This window comes from Euwallacea fornicatus, chromosome 2, assembly GCF_040115645.1.
Source record: "Euwallacea fornicatus isolate EFF26 chromosome 2, ASM4011564v1, whole genome shotgun sequence".
Taxonomy (NCBI): Eukaryota; Metazoa; Arthropoda; class Insecta; order Coleoptera; family Curculionidae; genus Euwallacea; species Euwallacea fornicatus.
Window position 1 is genome coordinate 1,229,964 of NC_089542.1, and position 14,644 is coordinate 1,244,607.

Sequence of the window (14,644 nt, forward strand, 5' to 3'; positions counted from 1 at the left end):
CGACAAACATGGAGGAATTGAGTTCATTATGCAATCTGGGGTTTTTTTCGTAATCCGTCACACGTAGGCGACCTTGGTGATTCTGGTTCATCAACGAGTGAACACGTTACCACATTAAAGGCTAATCACTACTGACTGGTATAACTGATAAAGGTTTTAATAAAATCTAAAAATGAACTTGGATTGAAAACCAGATACTAAAAAAATGTCGACAATCTAAACGATTATAAACCTATAAACAATTTCACTAATAAAGCAATAAGTTCGGTTAGTTAAAAAATAAAAAATAAACTGTTAAGTATATGTCAACGTGCGTATATTTTTAATCAATTTTTTCCTTCAGTACAAATCATTTCAATTGTCCAGCTCACAGTAAGCATCGTCCTCGGGCAGGAAATCGGCCACCAACTCTTTAAAAGTATCGAAAGGACAAAACTCTTCGCAACCCGGCATCACGAGCAACTTCGGCTCAGCTTCAATGTAATTTTGGTAATAAAACTGTAAAGAAATTCGACCTCAGTAACTTCTTCAGCGTCAACAATCCAGGACCGGCGTTTCCCGATGTGTTAAACGTGGGCGTGCGCATTGGTGTTTAGGTTAGTTCACGGACGACAGGCGGCTTAAGGTTAATTGATTCAATACGGTAAACTGCCTAGCGTCGGCCCTGTAACGACCTCATTACTGACCTTAAATCCATGAACTCCATCAATGCGATGAACCTCCATGAGTACATAACTTCCGAAAGTAGGGATCATATCGTCGAACATGTCAAGGGTGACCAATAGGGTGGCAATGTTCTTTTCATGGGCGGAATACAGGAACATTTTAGTGGGAGAATCAACATCTGATATGCGCGATTCGGTGTCTTGAATGATCTTCCTCAAGAGGTAGCCTGTAGAGAGACGTTTCAGCTTCTTTTTACCAGCCATCAGTCTGTAATTGAGGACAGTGACATTGAAGAGTTGTTGTTCATAGGTGTAGAACCAGTCTTCCAGAGGATATCCATAGAAAGACTAAAAATTGTTTCTTAGTGTTTGATAGTGAGGATAGACCTGATGCGTACTTGGGCAAGCATTTCAATGTAGAGCTTGGCAACCTTCTTGGCTTTTTGGATCTCTTTGCCAGACTTCGTTGTGACATAGTCGAACATATCCTGATAGGGTTTCAGTAGTGCCAGAACTTCGTCAGTTTTCACATATTTTTTGTACCATGTGTCATAGTTGGTGCACACCTTTCTACCGTATAATTCCTGCACAGATAAATGTTGTATACAGGGTGTTCGTCAAAGGTGGGCCTGCCTCCCCACCAGAAATTCGTTGTTGATTTCCCCAGGAGATCCAAAAATATTCCCCAATTGAAAAACTACTGAGAAATTAATTCGAACGTTAGAAAATTTCCTTAAGAAGAATTTCGCGACGCCCTGAACGCAAATCTTTCCATTTAGAGAGGCCTTCGCATTAATGGACATATTACAAAATGGATAATTCCTGGTGTACCAGATTATGCAGTCCAATACTATGTAGGTATTCACACCTTATCATAATCGAACGTAGAAAAAGGAACAGGATGCCATTTTAAATTATCATTCCAGTCGAACTTGTTAGTGGGAGGGAACAAGCTGGCGAGTACCAACATCAAGGACATCTTAGTTCTGTCCGTGATAGTACTTCTGGCTTCAATTTTATCATAGTGGTAGTCTGGACCCAATAGGTCATCATAGCGTTTCCGGAAGGCTTGTCCTAGATTGTATTCAGTCCGTCTCCCTTCCTGCACATGAATAGCAAGAACGAGTTTGTAGTCGTGATGAAGGTGTTTTTAAACGGTACCTGAGTCAGTTGATCGTAGCCATATGGTTCCCAAAAGCTTTCATTTCCGTACGGGTTAGTGTCGTAGATGTTGTCCTCGATCGTGCGATTTCCATGTCTGAAAAGCTGAGAAATGCTCTGAGTTATTGACCCATCTGTAATTACCAATTTAGTCATTTTTACTATTAAGTGTCGCTTCAAAGTGGCTGGTGAAGAATATCAAAGAATTCAGATTAATAAGGCAATCGGGAATGCAAATTCCTACATAATACAAATAAAATTACTTCACTAAATATTTAGGAACATTAATGGATTACTCCGATGATAACTTAGACCTGGCAATTACGGCTGGAGATACCTCTATCAAGCAAAAGATTTTTTTGAAAATGTGCAAAGTACACAATAACAAACACATCCATCATCCAGCTTCATTTCTCTTCGAAAAATAACTCGAATTTCTTGAGAACCTTCTGATGCAAAACCAGCCTTAGAGCATGGTTTTATGAAATGTACGTTGCAAACTTGGACCATCTGTTTTATAATACAGGGTGCCCAAAAAGTGCATTTATATATTTTTTTGTTGTATTTGTTGCTGGCGATGCGTCGGATGAAAAAGAGCTTTCTTCTAAATAAATAAAATTAAATAAAAAAAAAACATCATTTTTAGTTTAAGAAAGTGGTGCAACATTTTTTTTTAAATGTGTACGCATGCCACTGGCGCAATTGAAAATAACCTTTTTGCATAAGCAAAAGCGTCTTTATTAGTGTCAAAACATACGAACTTTCATTCCCACACCTCATGCGGTTTTGAAGATATCAATAAAAATTTTATTCTTTAATAAAACTTGAACACCCTACATCTTCCCAATGAAACATTATTGGAATATGGTTTATGCGGGAAACCACCCTATTTTTCAATTACATATCGCCTTCTAAAATATAATGAAACACTTATGGGACGCCCCGTATATTTCCATCGATCACGTTTTAAATCACGAGAAAATCTTATCTAACAAAAAAACCTTTATTAATATATTATTGAAAAAAAAACTTACAATATGGGTCAAAACCAGACCCTCAGGCTCTCCGAGGACGCAAGCAGAATTGGCCATCGGAGAGACCAGGAGGCATGCCAGAACTGGCACCAACAGAACCAAACTAGCCATGGTGTAGACTATCGCGAATTATGCCCATTTGAGTTTTTTTATACAGAGTAATATCCGGCCTGGTGAGCCAATCACAATAAATTGGGATTATGGAGACTTGATTGATAAGAATGACACGTTTTTGTCTTGCAATTTTAAAGAGCGCGGAATGATCGGGCTTAAGTAAATCACGTGTTTGATATACACTGCCTCCGATTTTTCGAGGTCAAGATCGGAATTTTGAGAAATATTTGAAGGGGGTGCAGTTGTTGTTTAGCTAGTGTATCGAAAAAAAAATTGGTGCGTAGACGTTGATGCACTTAAGTGTGAAGGATTACGTTCCGGTGTGCATTGGTTGAAATTGGTTACATTAAAAGTATTTATTTTGCATGAAATATTGTCAATCATTATAATTGATAATAACTTATTGACGGTTCAAGTGGGGTTTTCTGATTTAGTTTCCGATCATAGCAAAAGTCGTTCTGCCAGTATGGAAAATGTACGAGCCCAGAAAACTCATGAGTTTGTACCGCACGCCTTGCGTCACTCGTTATAATTAATTAGCAGGAACGCCCTCGATAACCCTCAGATACACACCTCTCTCAAGGAACCTTTTAATTCCCACTGTGGGAATAAATCTGACATCTAATGCGGAAGTTGACGGAAGTTCCCGTATACCGGGTGGTCTCTCCACAAACAATCACCGGCAATTTCCTCTCCTCAATGATAGTCATCGAGATTTGAGGGGGGCTCCAAAACCATCTAATCGTGCCAGTTCGTCTCTCATTAAGACGAACGGGCATCCAGTGGCGGGATGAAAATCGCAGCATCTCCAACAATAACCCATCGCCAATCTGGCAAACAGTTCGAGTCGTCATCGTCGTCGGGGCGCTCGTCGTCGCTTTTTGCCGCGATTTAGCGCGTGCGTCACGGATGCTGAGAGTGACATCCGGAGGTCCTCTTTTACATAGTTTATTGTGTAATTCCAGCTGGTGGTGGTGGTGGCGGCTACTTGTTGAACGGTAAGTTTTTCCTTTTTCCTGGAAATCCTCGCGACGCTCCGCGGTTACACCTTTCAAAAGGGGATTTTCGAAAGTTTGAAAACGAAACAATTCGCAAATAACTGGAGATTTAATTACACAGACGCAAATGCGTCGCTGGCGTACCTTCACAAATTTGATTTGAACGTAGTGGCTGTTATTTTTAGTTTTCTCACATTAGTTTTAAAAAGTTTTAGGTATTTGAGCAGCACAGTAAAAATTCTGGATCGGTGGCACCAGGTCGAAACATCGATTTGCGTGAGCAACACCTCCTTTAGCAGTTTGCGGAGATATTGCCACTGACGGTGTTGTGCAGGGTATTTTCTAAATGTAAGAAAATTTAAGGTGACATACGAGTCAAAATGATCTAAAAAGTCCTATTAACATATACATGTCCGGAATCGCGCCATTTCCGAAATCCGTGGTGTGGCAGCTGCGAGAAAAATGTTCACTATTTAAAAAAATGTCTAGACTCGCTAAATTGAAATTTCCGTCGTTTGATAGCAATGTGATAGTGAGTCTTCCAGACATGTCAGAGTTGATTCATAAATTTTAGGGGCGTGACTGCCCTTAACTCAAGAATTCATCACGAATAAAAGTAACCTCCTTCAAATCTCTGGTCTGGCCTTAGTTTCCTCATTATTGTACTCTTTTAGTTAACCATCACTAGAATGTCTTTAGGCTTGAAAATGTCTGAAGTTAAGGCGTCCGAGCTGCCTGTGAGATTGTCAGGCGTTGTCGGCGGTTATCTTCAAATTTTTCCGATGATTAGGACTTATGCAGCTGGGTCAGATCAAAATCCAAATATTTAAACCAGGGATTGCATGAATGAAATTTTTGTCCAAAAGACCCACAGCGCTAGGGCTCCTTGAACACGGCACCCCTTTTGACTAAATAATTTTTTTGTTTTTTGGAAATATTCTGCTGCACGTTAAGACGAAACATTTTATCATTCAGTGCGAAAAATTAAGTGGAAAAACAAACTACAGCTTTTCCGCGGTGTTGATGCAAGGACTGATCTGCGGGCTAAAGGGCACGTAGTTGCTTAAGTACTAAATATTCAAAGCAATTATTTAGTCCACTCGATTCTCAACTCTATTAAAAAAATTACCTGTGTCTTGGTCATACCTGCTAGGACACATCTTTTTTGAACAGCAATAGTTCAAGATCCTTCCTACACGAGTACCGTACTTGGGATGCATAGCATATTTCTTAAGTTTAAGCTTAACGGCTTAACGGAAGGGCTTTTGAACAGAAATGAAAAATAGGAGGTCGTGCGTCAAAATAAGCATCTCAATGAACGTGAGTTTTAGAAGGAAATGTTTCATATCAAAGTTTTTGGTCATTACGAAGTGCGTATTTTAAAGTTACTTTCAAATGTACAGAAACCGTTATGAAAGTGGTAGGACCGAATGATGTTTTCCTAAATGAAACACCCCAGTTTTTTTGCCATTTTCGAATTAACCCACACATTTTGAGGTCACTTCATGTAATGGGTTTTATGTCAAAACTTTACCGTTTCCGAGTTATTCGAGAAACTTCGAAATTTTGATAGCTCCAAGGTTCCACGGAAATCGCTGCTGTATTCAGCTGCTGCGAATTTCGGAACTGATTTTACGAAGCGCCAAGAGGACCTAATGAGCTACCTTTCGACGTATTTTAATTTCTTTAAAAGTTTTCCAAAAACACGAAATAGGTCTTCGAAGTTGCACGAGTTCAAACGGCAATAACTTGCTTATTGGAAATGGAGTGCCGCAGTTTTCTTGACGGCATCGCATTCAGAGTCTAAAAACCTACGACTTTTGTTAACATTGCTCTAGCTCTAAGCAGAGCCGTTTTTAAGTTCCCCAGAATTTCCCCTTTGTGGCTCCTTAACGTTTCACAATTCGCTTCGGTGACGTCACCATGGGCAAATGCTACGTGATGCCGGGAGACGTCTAGTGTCATTTTGACGTGCTTCATTACTATCGATGACGTCATTATTATCATTTTTTCCGGAATTACACGACAATTCCAATGTATTTCTGGCAAACTTGATCTTTTTAATTGATAAGTAAACATTTTCTGGGAACGCTGCAGCTGCGTTCCAAATCGAAATTGAGGACTATTTGAGGATTTGTTGTGAACATCTCATTTGCAAAAAAAAAACAAAATATTTACCCGGAGATTTGGATATTTTTGAATTTTGAAGAAGATGTCGAGAAAAACGGGAGGTTTCATTAAGAAAAACCTAACTTAGTCCCAGCGCCGTTTGATCACGGGTCCTTTACGTTTGAAAACGAATTCAAAACGCCCATCTCTTAGTGACCGAAAACTTTGATTAGATACATTTCCTTCTAAACCTCACATTTACTGAGATATCGCACTTTGACGCACTAATGAGCAACCCTGTATATTCTATTTTCTAAACGAACGCGCTTGAGCTTTACTTAATTTAAGAAAACCCACTAAATTGTGGTGCCAAAACTCCATATCAGCGACTACAATCTAATTTAATTCAGTTGTGTTCATACGGCATGAGATGATCTTAGTGCTTAAATTCCAGAATTACGATCGCGGCATGACTGTGGCATCCACAAATGGAAAGTAACGCAAAAGAGACTTAAGACATTTCGAATTTATTTCGTAGATAGTTTAGCGTCGCCATCATCATCTCGGTCTTGATGCCTGTAATTGGACTGAAACGCGATAGTAAATAAAACCTGTATAATCTCATCCCCCTTAAAGCTTATCGAATCGTCGAATATGATGCCCATCCAGAATCTAATAACATATCAATTTCCTTTACGTCGCTTGCGTTGCGGAGATAAGTAGTCCAGATTTTCCAGAGAAAGAGGACGCCTGGTATCTTGACGTATACGAGCCATGAAATTGCATTCGGGGAAAGCTGTGCCTCCCCATAATATTACACACAGTGTGTATCACTGGATAGGCTTCTCGTTTTATTGATAAATTATTTTTATTAAACACTTCCTTTAGCGGTCGCATTCCCTTATTCGCGACTACATGTACCTACGTCGAGCTTGTCGTTCGGGCTAGTTAAAAAACTATTAAAGGACTAATAACGGTTCTCGCTATTAAATTTATAAGTTGTTTCTATTTCCAAGTAGACGGAAAATTTGGAAAAGTTGTAATCGAGAGATTGTCTGATTAGTGTAAACTTAACACTTCTGGAACCTTATTTTTTCCTCTATTTTGGTTAATCAAGTGGTTATCAGTACTTTTCAATCCTTAATTTTTGTTACAGTCTTCTTTCCTATCTGGCTGCAAGCAAGATATGTTCTATGGAAGGTCAGCTTTGGCCCGGACCCACTCATAGATTTCCCAAATCTATTCAGGTGGTGGGGAAAGGGCTGCTCGTTTGAATTTGAACAGTTCACTTTGGTAAGTATGACTCCAAATGAGTATGAATATGACTTGCAGATTCTGAGTTCCGTGAACCAAATTTATTCTTTGACGAGCAGCCAATTTTCAATTTTCACTCTACGCAAACATACAATAATTACCGTTACGCCTGGTTTATAAATTATTGTTAAACTACTAGTGCAAACAACAATTTAACTGCCCACTCGGGAGATGAAATTATGTTTTGGTTGTGGGAAAAAATTTAGAACAAATTTGAACGATTTCATGACGAAATTTCAAATTCGTTCTCAAGTGGAAATAGTTCCATGGAGGATCCTTCAATTTCGCTTTATGAAAATCTTTATTCCACAATATGATGGATATTAAAAACTGGACAACTCCGAAAACAAGTTATTTACACAGGGTGATTCAGACTTCAATGGGAAAAATTTAATATGCAACTGAACTCAGACAAATAAATATATGAGTTATTTTGGATTTTCAATATGAATTAAATCCTCGTTGGATAAGTACTGATGAGTGTTAGACTTTCTCTTATAATTTAGCATTTCCTTATATTATATATTTCACTTTTGATTATAGCGACTACAATTTTTACGTATTTAATTTTGTAGCGTAAGAAAAACCAAAAAAATCGTAAGAAATATGTTCATATCTTTTCGAAAACCGCATTTTCCTCTTTTTATTAATAAGCGATACGGCCGGCAAAGGCAACAAAATGGCAACAATCCCATAAGTCCAGAATTCTTGTCTTTTCTCCCAAAATCACCAGGACCTCGTTCCTTTTTTCTTTTTTCAGACATATTATGGCAGACGAGCGGAACCGATTCGTAAGATGCGTCTCAAAGAATCTGCTCACCATTTTGACCGTGGTAGGAGTCTTCGGTGGTACCGCCGTCGGACTCTTGCTGCGCAGCATCTCTACCAACAAATGGACCAGCAGAGAGATCATGTACCTGGCCTTCCCTGGAGAACTCTTCTTGAGAATGCTCAAAGCCCTCATCATTCCCCTGCTCATGTCTTCCGTCATTTCGGCCATCGGCTCTCTAGATTTGAGTCTGTCCAAAAAGATCGCCGTTAGGTCTGGTTCCTCTTCGGGTTCAAAACCATCCCACTGAAGAAATTTCAATTTTCCAGATCAATTCTATATTATGCGGCCACGACCATCTGCGCAGTAGTTTTGGGCATGCTGCTGGTGGTTGCCATTCGACCTGGGGAAGGCACTGTCCCTTGGAAACCTGCCAGTGAGGACGACACTGGCAGAGTACTTACCAGGCATGTGCTTACCCAAGACACCTTACTGGATCTCGTCAGGTAAGTCCAATCACCAGAACGCTTCATTCAACTCGCGTACTTACTGCTGGTAATTCTATCTAAAAAATCATTTCCATGGAAACCAAGAAACTTGCCCATGCTGTCATTTTAGTTCAGCGTTTGTATCAGAATTATCCTCTCGGTAAAGTCATTCGAACTTTAATTTTTAGGCCCTAATTGACGGTGGAAGTGTCAGTCAAAAACCGACCGAATTAAAATTGAATCCGGATTCAATTACATATCCTAATCTGGGTGCTTAATTTTAAGCGAAAGTGGGTTAAGCAGAGCTTTAGAGAAGAGCGAACGAGAGCTGCTGCAGGACATGCCTTGTTGCGGCAGGAAATTTTCATATAATTGCTAATAGTGTCATGTCGGCGTGTTTCCGGTTTAACTCCTGCTGTAGTACGAGCATATACGGGGTCCTCCCAAAATATTAAATACCAGCCAGTACCTAATCGTTATTAGTCGTGGAGCTCGAAAAACTGAAGGTCGATCAAATCTAAGATGGTCTAATTTTAGATGGTAATCTTGCAAATTAGCATCTCGTGTAAGTAATTCGATTAACTGGTAGCTAATGAAAATTTGCAGGCAAATGTGATCTCTTCTGGAATTTTGCTTCGTTTACTTATTGTCTCATCACTGGCTTGCTGTTTTTTATCTGATCTGAATATAATTAAGTTCAGCTCAACTCAGGATTGTGGATGGTTCCTCTATATTTCCACTCAGATCAGTTCGGAAGACGCCGGAGAGAGATCAGGTTGCTCAAACGTTACTGAACGTTTGGGTTCGGATTTTGGTTTATTTATCCATCTGGCCTCATGGAAATGGGAAAAACCTAACCGATTCAAAGCTCTACTTGATTGCAAACCTTTTTTTAGCTTGCCATAGAAATTTTTTTAACGTAACAAATTGTATTTCGTACCATTGTTCATCCAAAGATCGAGGCCATTAACATGGAAGTTTGATGAAAACATTTTATTTCTAGGAACTTCTTCCCTCCGAATTTGATCCAAGCTTGCGTGGGGCAGGTAAGTGCATTCGCGGAAACTTTTAGTTTCAATGTGTAGTTTTATCCTTCTGTCGATCCCGATTTAACTTTCAGGGATGTTCGAATTAAAACTTTTCTAATAATCTAGTGAATGAGCCCTAATCAATATTGACTCTGGATCTGCGGATGGACTGATATTTTAGTACGTGATCAAGTGATAATGAATTTGCCCGCAAGTCTAACAAATTCACGCGCGAACTTTACGACTTTTAACGGGGGATTTCCGACGTCGTGACGGAAAAATCTCAATAAATTTCAGCTGAAAGGGAAAAGTAGTTTTTCTATCGAAAATAAAAATCATCGAGTTCTGGACTATCAGGCATCCCCAAGAAAGAAGTATTTACAGGAAATCGCTTTTCATTTTTAGCAATAGCGGCATGAACGTCCACCCGACTTGTCGTCATGACGACCTGACTTTCGAAGGGCCTCATTGAAAACCGCTCGCCCTCAGATCGCTCTTTGTCCCTTCTTTTTTACTTTATTTTTGCAGAATTCAATGCAATCGGTATAAAAGTGGGCAAATCATGATATGTTTAATTCGCACCCAAGTAAAAAAAGAGATTCGAGCAAATATTTGTTTATCTTTACAGTCCCAAACGTTCCTCCACGAGCCCAGCGTGTACACCCTGTACAAAAGGGGGGACGAAGCGATTTTACGCAGTATAGTCGGCAATTCTTCCTTGGAACCAGCATCGAAAAGCGCCATTTTCGATTCCCTATCGGCTCGAGACCATAGGCGGCGAATCAACGACTCCCTGTTGAAACAATTACAAACAATCAAGTACAATGCCACACATTGTAAGTATTTTAAGTTTAACAAAACGCTCGTACTTCCGGGTACTTAACTAATGCGAATGAGTGAACACTGAGGAATTTTTGAAAAGTTCGAAGGGCCTCGTTGACCCTGTTTTTAAGGCCCGATGAATAGTCGAGTGAAAGCCTCTGCTCGAAGTTAATTGACTCGTTAGGGCGATAAAAGAGCCTAATCCAACCCTAATTGCTCTGAAATGGAGACAAAGGGTTTGTTATGCGGTGTGGATGGATTTCGGAATCGGAAATTGAGAGAAAAGGCCATAAATTTCGTACCGTGCAGTTCGATTGGCACAAATAATGTGTTTAATTATGATGAAAGGAACCCTTTTTTCCTATGATCCTAGATATAATTAATACGGTGTGTTCAAAATTTCAAAAAAAACCAAAGCAATAAATATTATGTCCATTTCCAGAACAAGTTTTTCAATTTTTTCCGCCACCTACCACCTTTGGCCGATGCCACATTTACCCGAGTTTACCCTATATCCTCTGTCTTCTCTCTCAGATGGAAATCGAGAGCTTGAGGATATCTACCCTGCCGAACTATGGCGTTTCGAAGAAAAATACGAGAGCACCACCAACGTCCTCGGCTTGGTTACTTTTTCCATTGTCTTTGGTATTGCCATGGGCCAGCTGGGCGAAAAAGGCAAGGTGCTCCTGGAGTTCTTCCACGCTCTCACCGAAGCCATGATGATAATCACCAGTTGGGTCATTTGGTACGTTCCCCTTGCGTTAGTGCGAGCTCAAAAATTACCCATTTTTCCCATCAGGCTGTCACCGATGGGGGTCTTCTTCCTCGTGGTAGCTAAAGTCCTCGAAATTGCCAGCTTCGCCGATTTAGTGGGCCGGCTCGGGCTCTACTTCATGACCGTGCTCTTAGGACTATTTATCCATGGCTTCATCACCCTCTCCATCATCTATTTCATCGTTCTCAGGAGGCTTCCTTTCAAGATCATCGGACAACTGAGTCAAGTTCTGGTCACTGCTTTCGGAACTGCTTCCAGGTGAGTCTAGAATATTGTCTGGTAGCCCAGTGATAATTGTCGGGGTGTAGTTCAGCCACCATGCCCATCACCATCCAAACCATGGATAAAATGGGTTTGGATCCCAGAGTGACGAGGTTCGTCATTCCTATTGGAGCTACCATTAACATGGACGGTACCGCTCTCTACGAAGCAGTGGCAGCTATCTTCATAGCACAGCTTAACAATATCGACTTGGGTTTTGGAAAGACTATTGCCGTCTGGTATGAGTATTTGTTTCAGTAACTTCTAAAAGTTATAATCATTTTAATACAGCTTGACTGCCACTGCGGCCAGTATAGGAGCAGCAGGGATCCCCCAGGCAGGATTGGTCACCATGGTCATGGTCCTAGACACCGTGGGCCTGCCCGCCGATGCGGTCATCAACATCATTGCAGTTGATTGGCTCTTGTAAGCACTAAACTAATAATATAGCAGCAAGTCCTACAGTAAGGTATCTAACTGAACGACCACGAGGCCTGTCAAGTGTAGTCCTAAGTCAGCGAAGACGATGGAGAAAACCGATAGATGTAGAAAATATTAGATGTTCCATTATCATTTGAACATTTTTGTAACGCTTAAAAGTGCAACTTACGTTCTAAACATTAAGGAGTCATAGATAAATCTCAAAAATTCTCAGTAACTCATGAGAACTCATTGATCTTGATTCAATATTGGTTTCCGAATTAACTATGTGTCGCAATGGACATTTCGGACAATATTAAAATTGAGACATTCTGTTTAGGGATCGCTTCAGGACAACAATAAACGTCATGTGCGACTGTTTGGGAGCCCGACTAGTCGACCTGCTCAGTATGGGAGAGTTAGGGGGCGTGGTGGTCACGAATAAAGACAGACTGAACGCGGAGCCCCACGAACTGACAGAGATCACCAAAGCTGACCAGCACTCGTAAAGGTGTCGTATAAATGTAGCCGTTAAGGAGCGTGGTCTGACGATAATAAAACTATGTAGCAGTAGATGTTATGAATTTAATAAGTGTTTGGTCCTCGTTTCTGTTCCATCTTACATCTTTCCTCCGAGTTGATGTGATTATTGTCACGTGTATTAGTAATTGCATTTTTGTCGTTATTATTGTGAATTCTTTGTTAAAACGAAGCAAAGGAACTTCCTACTAATATTGGTTTGTAGTAACACCCTGATCCGAGATTTTAACAATATTATGGGAAGTTCCTTTAACTGCTTTATTTATTATTCCTTCATTTTGCCTTTCTCTTAAAACATAAAAATAACATGGCCTTCGACTCTCCTCAATTTTATATTTATTTAAGTTGAATATACGCGCTTTTGCATGGCCTAGCTAATAATAATAACATTAATGATAATAGTATTCTAATTTTAATTAATAGCGGATGTCTTACTTTCCGAATATTAAAAAGGAAGTAGCCAGAGTAAGCCAATAGTTCGTCTTCATACATATCTACGCATTCCCCTAACGACGCCTTTTTACCAATCACCGCGCCTGTACCAACAAGCCACTCCCCCCGATCTAATGAAAGCGGCGTGAACTTACCGACGCGTCAGTCGCGTAAGCAATTTTATAAGAGTGAGAGGAGTGGCTCGTTGGCAGCTACGCAGGAGATTGGTCGAAACCGTCTCTAACCACAACTTCTTTTCAAACATCTACCCACAAGACACTCCTCCTACTCTCTGTATCGCCTAGCAAAATGGCCAATATTGGTGTATTTGATATATTAGAGGACAATATTTAACCTTAGATAATCGAGTAATTTGTTAGTTGTTCATGTTGACTGTTGGTATATATTAGGGTATATCAAAATGCGATTAAGGAACGCTCTTTAATCGCACATATATTGTTTAATGTTATAATGCATGAAGTGAATTAACTAGTAAATTAAGGGATAAGTGGCACATAACACGGCAAAAATTGTATTAATATTTGTTTAAGTTATCAGAAAGGCAAATTTTTCCTTTTCCGTCTTCTAACTCCTGAAATATGCAATTATTAATTTATCTCAAACTTGAATGTTATAATATTCAAATTAAGCTCAGTTTTCATTATTAATTCTTTTAACCAAATCTTACAATAAAACAGAATTTTGGGACCAATACATTTTCTGTAAGTATACCTTATTTAGTCTTAGACTGCCAGAATGAATAACAATTAATAATATATATTTTAATTTATAATAACTTGTTGTTAAATTTACCATCTACATTAAGTTTGTCTCGTTATTTGAATTAAGTTTATGATCAGATAATATGTCATCAAATATAAATAGACATTGTTGCTTGTTTTCTTTTTTATCTTTTGATAATAATTATCGTATAAATATAGATAATTAGAAAATAAATTTATATGTTATAATTATACAGACTGCCGTATTTTAATTCCGAGTTAAATTATGCAAATTCCGAATAAAATCGGTGATAATCAAGTTTTGAAGGCCAATAACAACCACAAAAAAAAAGGATTATTTTACATTTAAACCCAATTGAAAACAAACTGATTTGAGTTGGTTTGTGTATATTGGCCCCAAAAAGTGAATCCAGCATCATGCAAAAAAAGCGCTTTTGCGAGCAGTTTGGAAATGACGCGCTATTTGAACGACGCCACTGAACAACCTTTCGAGTATTTTCATGTTTTACTTTAACTTACAAATTCCTTGAAAACGATGATTCTGTGCGGTTTATAAATCCCCGACATATCGACGATCAAGTTGTAAAAGGGCAAAAATATGTAAGTACCTCTATTTTCATTCCACTTATTAAATGGTCCTTGTTATGTTTGAATATTCGATTTTAACCTTTTCAGCATGTCTCCTCGACGAAATGAAAAAGAGGTGAATAGAAGAAAAATGAATATTTCGCGATTACCAAAATATTTTTAATTCATGGGCATGGTAAACCTTTTCAGAAAAATTCCAAAAGTTCCGTGATTTTGAAGCTACGCGAAAACCAAAGAAGCAATTTTCTTATTGAGATCCATGAGGCACAAATTTTTCAGTATTTCGAATTTTACATGTTTCAAATCTTCCATGTATTCAACATCTGCTTCTGAACATGTGTTAAAAATCAGTAGCGTGCCGCTAGGGAATTCAACATTTATCG

The 14,644-nt window shown here is 39.1% G+C and overlaps 2 protein-coding genes across 2 annotated transcripts; one reads left to right on the forward strand and one right to left on the reverse strand.

Moving 5' to 3' along the window:
• Nucleotides 1-305: 305 nt before the first annotated feature.
• Nucleotides 306-3,034, reverse strand: LOC136345655 (venom acid phosphatase Acph-1-like). Its single transcript, XM_066294179.1, has 6 exons — nt 2,861-3,034; nt 1,827-1,931; nt 1,534-1,767; nt 1,064-1,249; nt 687-1,013; nt 306-498 (listed from the first exon to the last, which is right to left on the reverse strand). Exons 1-6 carry the CDS (start codon nt 2,969-2,971, stop codon nt 355-357), a joined length of 1,107 nt encoding a protein of 368 aa, XP_066150276.1. The 5' UTR covers nt 2,972-3,034; the 3' UTR covers nt 306-354.
• Nucleotides 3,035-3,731: 697 nt separating this feature from the next.
• On the forward strand, nt 3,732-13,924 carry LOC136345564 (excitatory amino acid transporter 3-like). The gene is made up of 11 exons (XM_066294019.1): nt 3,732-3,972; nt 7,238-7,374; nt 8,156-8,437; nt 8,494-8,670; nt 9,656-9,698; nt 10,309-10,516; nt 11,037-11,247; nt 11,302-11,535; nt 11,586-11,777; nt 11,830-11,964; nt 12,299-13,924. The coding sequence occupies exons 3-11, from the start codon at nt 8,163-8,165 to the stop codon at nt 12,465-12,467; spliced, it is 1,644 nt and encodes a 547-aa protein (XP_066150116.1). The 5' UTR covers nt 3,732-3,972; nt 7,238-7,374; nt 8,156-8,162; the 3' UTR covers nt 12,468-13,924.
• The last annotated feature ends 720 nt before the right edge of the window (nt 13,925-14,644 follow it).

Excerpts from the sequence above, each read along its gene's own strand:
- LOC136345655 (XM_066294179.1), bottom strand. The coding sequence starts at position 2,971 with ATGGCTAGTTTGGTTCTGTTGGTGCCAGTTCTGGCATGCCTCCTGGTC. Across the intron at positions 1,932-2,860 it reads GTCTGGTTTTGACCCATATT|CTTTTCAGACATGGAAATCG; the intron begins GTAAGTTTTTTT and ends AGCATTTCTCAG. Across the intron at positions 1,250-1,533 it reads CTACGTTCGATTATGATAAG|GAATTATACGGTAGAAAGGT; the intron begins GTGTGAATACCT and ends TTATCTGTGCAG.
- LOC136345564 (XM_066294019.1), top strand. The coding sequence starts at position 8,163 with ATGGCAGACGAGCGGAACCGATTCGTAAGATGCGTCTCAAAGAATCTG. Across the intron at positions 11,248-11,301 it reads ATCACCAGTTGGGTCATTTG|GCTGTCACCGATGGGGGTCT; the intron begins GTACGTTCCCCT and ends TTTTCCCATCAG. Across the intron at positions 11,965-12,298 it reads ATTGCAGTTGATTGGCTCTT|GGATCGCTTCAGGACAACAA; the intron begins GTAAGCACTAAA and ends CATTCTGTTTAG.